The 4,208-nt window shown below is 49.5% G+C and overlaps 1 protein-coding gene across 1 annotated transcript in view; it reads right to left on the reverse strand.

The window, feature by feature from the left end:
- Positions 1–1,602: 1,602 nt before the first annotated feature.
- Positions 1,603–4,208, reverse strand: part of RIBC2 (RIB43A domain with coiled-coils 2) — a 12,717-nt gene continuing 10,111 nt past the window's right edge. The window contains exons 6-7 of the mRNA XM_008055168.2: positions 2,608–2,774; positions 1,603–1,734 (exon numbers count right to left, since the gene is read on the reverse strand). Coding sequence (XP_008053359.1) covers positions 1,656–1,734; positions 2,608–2,774 — 246 coding nt within the window. The 3' untranslated portion in view covers positions 1,603–1,655. The remainder of the gene's footprint in view (positions 1,735–2,607; positions 2,775–4,208) is intronic.

Raw genomic sequence — 4,208 nt, forward strand, 5'->3', positions numbered from 1 at the left:
TGTCCACCTGGGAACACTGCCAATTCTCAGACTCAGGTTAAACATCAGTCACTGAAGGGTTCTGAGCAAGAGAAGAGAAGGAGGTGAGAGATGAGCCGAGACGCCTGCACTAGAGTATCTAGCTCTAGCTCGGCTGATAAACTGCCAAGAGCTGTCTTTTGTCACTGGTCCTGGGCAGATGGCCTTGCACAAAACCCACATGGAGAAGGAAGAGGCAACTGAGGCAATCCAGTCATTTCTGGGCCTTGGAGCTAGAGCCCACATTACTGCCAGACTTATTTCCCACTCTTAGCAGAGAATGCCTCCCCTTACCTCCTGCCTGGAAAATCCCAAGTCACTCTTCAAGTGTGGTCTGTGGCAGACAGCTAGTTGTCCCTAATGTATGTATGTTTGTGTTTTTTTTGAGTTGGGGTCTAACTCTTGTCATCCATGCTGTAGTGCAGTGGCACAATCATGGCTCACCACTGCCTCAAGTTCCTGGGCTCAAGTGATCCTCACACATCAACCTCCTGAGTGGCAGGGACTACAGGTATACTCCACCACACCCAGCTGATTTTTTTCATTAAAAGAAAAATTTTTTTTTTGTAGAGATGAAGTCTTGCTATGTTGCCCGGGCTGGTCTTGAACTCCTGGGCCTAAGCGATTCTCCCACCTCAGCCTCCCAAAGTGCTGGGATAACAGGTATGAGCCACTGCACTCAGTTCCTTTTTATTATGATGATAGAACGATTGCCTGGTCACATGGTCAGCCAGCTGAGTTTCCCAGCCTCCAACTATGTGTGGTCACATGACTAAATTCTGGTCCACAGGATGTAGGCAGAAGTGAAAAGTATAATTTCCATGCCATGTCCCTTAAAGGAAGTAGCCTGCTGCTGTCCCCTTCTTTCTCCACTTTCTTCCTCCCTGCTGGCCAGAGTGTGGCATGCTTTGGGAACCAGAGTGGCATCCTGGACCGCTAGATGGAAGCTGCATGTGGGGATGGGGAGGGCAGAGCAACAAGCTAGAAGGAGCCTGAGCCCCTAGCACTGCTTGGGGGAGCGACCATATCAGCTTGGACTTCCATGAGGGCAAGAAATAAACCTCTGCTTCATCCAAGTCACTGTTGTTCTAAGTCTCTGTTACAAGGAGCCATCCTCCCTGAGTTCAATCCACTCTTCGTCACTTCCTAGCAGTATGACCTTGCCAAATGTGTCTGTAATTCAGGTTCTTCAACTAGAAAATGTGAATAGTAAAAATACCCACCACCAGCTGTCATGAGAATCAAATGAGTTAATTCTACAAAACATTTTGGAAGGATGCCTTGCACACAGCATTTGTATGCAGTAGCTGTTATGGCAGTTGAACCTAGAGCCTGACACAGGCCCACCTTAAATACCATCTCTCTCTCAAATGGCCCTTAGCAGACTCATATCTGCTTCCTCCTATATCCATAGCACCCAGGGCTGCACTTGAGACCTTTGCTAAGCCAAGCTGTACAGAAATTAATGTTCCTCAAAGAAACACAAGGAAAAGGTTTGATGAATGTTTTTTCCACAGTGGATGATTCAAGTTGAAGGGAATTTCTGGACCAAGGAGTGTATTTTTAAAAAAATAAATGTGACTCTTTAAGGTTGCTGCACTTCATACATAAATGAGGGGAATGAAGGGTCTTTTCCATTATCGACTTATTGTATTAAATTGTGTGAAATAATCTCCTGTGGGTTGGTTTGCAAAGACTTCATTCATATATTTTTTCCTGATAACAAAACAAAAGGAGAAAAAAAGTCAGCGAATGTGTATACTTCCTAAATATTCTATTTTTTTAAAAAGAAAAAGTCCACAAACTTTTTATTAGTGTGTTATCCCCATGATACAGAATATATTTCAGTCCTCATGAGCTTAAAGAGAAACCCATTCGACTCCTCCCCAGCAGTCTCATTGTACTGCAGTTAGATTAGGAATTGGCACCAGTGGAATTTGTGGATATCTTAACATGAAATCTCCATGACTGTGACTGTGTGCTTTGCTTGTTCGAACTGTCAGTTCTCTTGCTCCTTTTAAGGTCCCAAACCAAAGTGACAATAACAGATGAACCCCAGTAACAGGACATCTGATTAGGAAAGATACCTCTGGGTCTCTTCTGAGTTTAAGCCAAGAGCCTGATAAATAAGTAAATAAATACTGTGTTTCTTTAGTTACAGGTTCACCTACATATCTGCATTTGACATTTTCCTGTAGCTGGAACTGCATGGGGTCCTGTCTGTAACCAAGAGACTACAGACCTGTTCTAGGCAGACCGAGAGTGCCTCCCTCTACCTTGACAGCCTTCCCTGCTGCGGGTGGTGTGGTTTCCCTCCAGAGTCTCAGCCATGAAGGCTCCTCCTCAGCTAACTCAGTGCCCTCCCCTGGGGCTTCTGGAGCCTTCCACCAGTGCATCCCATGTGCAATGTGAGCTATCTGTGACCCCATGGGTCTGTCAACCTGTGTTTGAGTCCACTTGAGCTTCCAGTGCCCAGATGAGGGCCACCCAGGGAGAGGCATCTTGCCCCTCTGCTCCCGTCCTTGACCTCCACAGCCCATCCCCCCCCCATGGTCCCCCGACCTGGCCCTGACCCTGCCCAGCACTCACTGCAGATGCTGCTCTTTGGCAAGGCTGAGGTTGCTGTTGTCCAGAGCCCTGCGTAGGTCACGCTGCTGGCGCTGCTGTTGTCGCTCAAACAGCAGAGTGGCACGAGCCTGCTGAACCCTCCGTCGGTCCCAGTCCAAGTCTCGCTGGCGCACTTCTTCCTGAAGCCTCTGAAGGGAGGAGAGGTGACTCAACACCACCTTTCCCAGAGCCAAAGAGCCCCAGGGGATTGTCCGGGAGGCCGAGACTCTCATTTTATAGATAAGGCAACAGACTCAGAGAAGGAGCAGGTAGGTGATCAATGTCATGCAAGAAGTCAGAGGAGACCCCCAACCTGCCCTCATTGCATGCCTCCCACCCTTGAGAGGCGTTGGCTATCCTCTTTCTCCTGAAGGGAAAGTGGGACTCAATTCCAACAGCCATCTCAGTCCCGGACTCCCAGGTGAGGGCCTGAGCCCAGGGTCTTCCCTCCCTAGATCCTCAGGAGGGCTCCTTGGCTTGGTTAGCAGTCAGACACACCTCACAAGATGTGATGTGCTGCTCCATTCGACTAATGGCTAACACCAAGATTGTCTGGGGAGCTCTAGAACATGCCTTACCCAGTGACAATAAGAACATTTGGTGGTGGGGGGGGGAGAGGGGCCCTGGCCCCTGAATTTCTACATTTCAACTTATTTATTGTTACCCTCCAAACAGCTCTATGAAACCCACAGAACTCTAGACGAGGAAACTGAATTCTGAGCTCCCACTGACACCAAACCCTCAATTAACACTCCATGTCCCTTGCAATTCTGCCACCGAAGGTTCCAGCAAGTCTGTCTTCTGGTATCATTTCCCCTTCTCTGCTGAGTCACTCTCACTGAATGACAAGTATGCTGCTATTTCTACAATCAAAGCAGAAACTTTCTTTTGGTCCCCCTCCCCTGCCACTGACCACATTTCTCTGCACCCTTTACAGCAAGCACCTTCGAAGTGTGGTCTGCATCTGCTGTCTCCACTGCATTCCTGCCTGTTCTCTCTTGAGCCCATTAGACAGGATCTCGGTCCCACTACTCTGGCACAGATGCTGCTGACAGGGTCCCCATTGACCACCATGGTGCTGGATCCCATGGTCACTCTGCAGCTTGGCAGCGGCACCTGCCTAAGGGCCCCCTCTCCTTCCTTCCCACTTTTCCTCGCTTTGCCTCTGGGACACCATGGCTTGTGTCTAGCTGCTCCTTTCTCAGACCCCCTTGCTCTTTATAAACAGTGGTAATGAGGGGGGTTGCAGGACTCAGTCCTAGCTCTCTTCTCCTCTCTGGCTACACTCATTCTCTGTCTAGACCTGCATGGTCTCATCCAGGTTTGCTGCTTTAGAAATCTACAGGCGGCCAGGCTCGGTGGCTCAGCCTGTAATCCCGCGCCTTTGGGAGGCTGAGGTGAGTGGATTGCCTGAGCCTGCGGGTTCGAGACCTGCCTGGGCAGCGAGACCTCATTTCTACAATAAATCAAAAAATCAGCCGGGCGTGGTAGCACATGCCTGTAATTCCGGCTGCTTGGAAGGCTGAGGCGGAAGGATCGCCGGAGCCCTAGCAGGTGGAGGCTGCGGTGGCCGGGAGTGGCCG

The sequence above is a fragment of the Carlito syrichta genome, unplaced genomic scaffold (assembly GCF_000164805.1).
Source record: "Carlito syrichta isolate Samal-C Ts95f unplaced genomic scaffold, Tarsius_syrichta-2.0.1 Scaffold301761, whole genome shotgun sequence".
NCBI classification, from domain to species: Eukaryota; Metazoa; Chordata; class Mammalia; order Primates; family Tarsiidae; genus Carlito; species Carlito syrichta.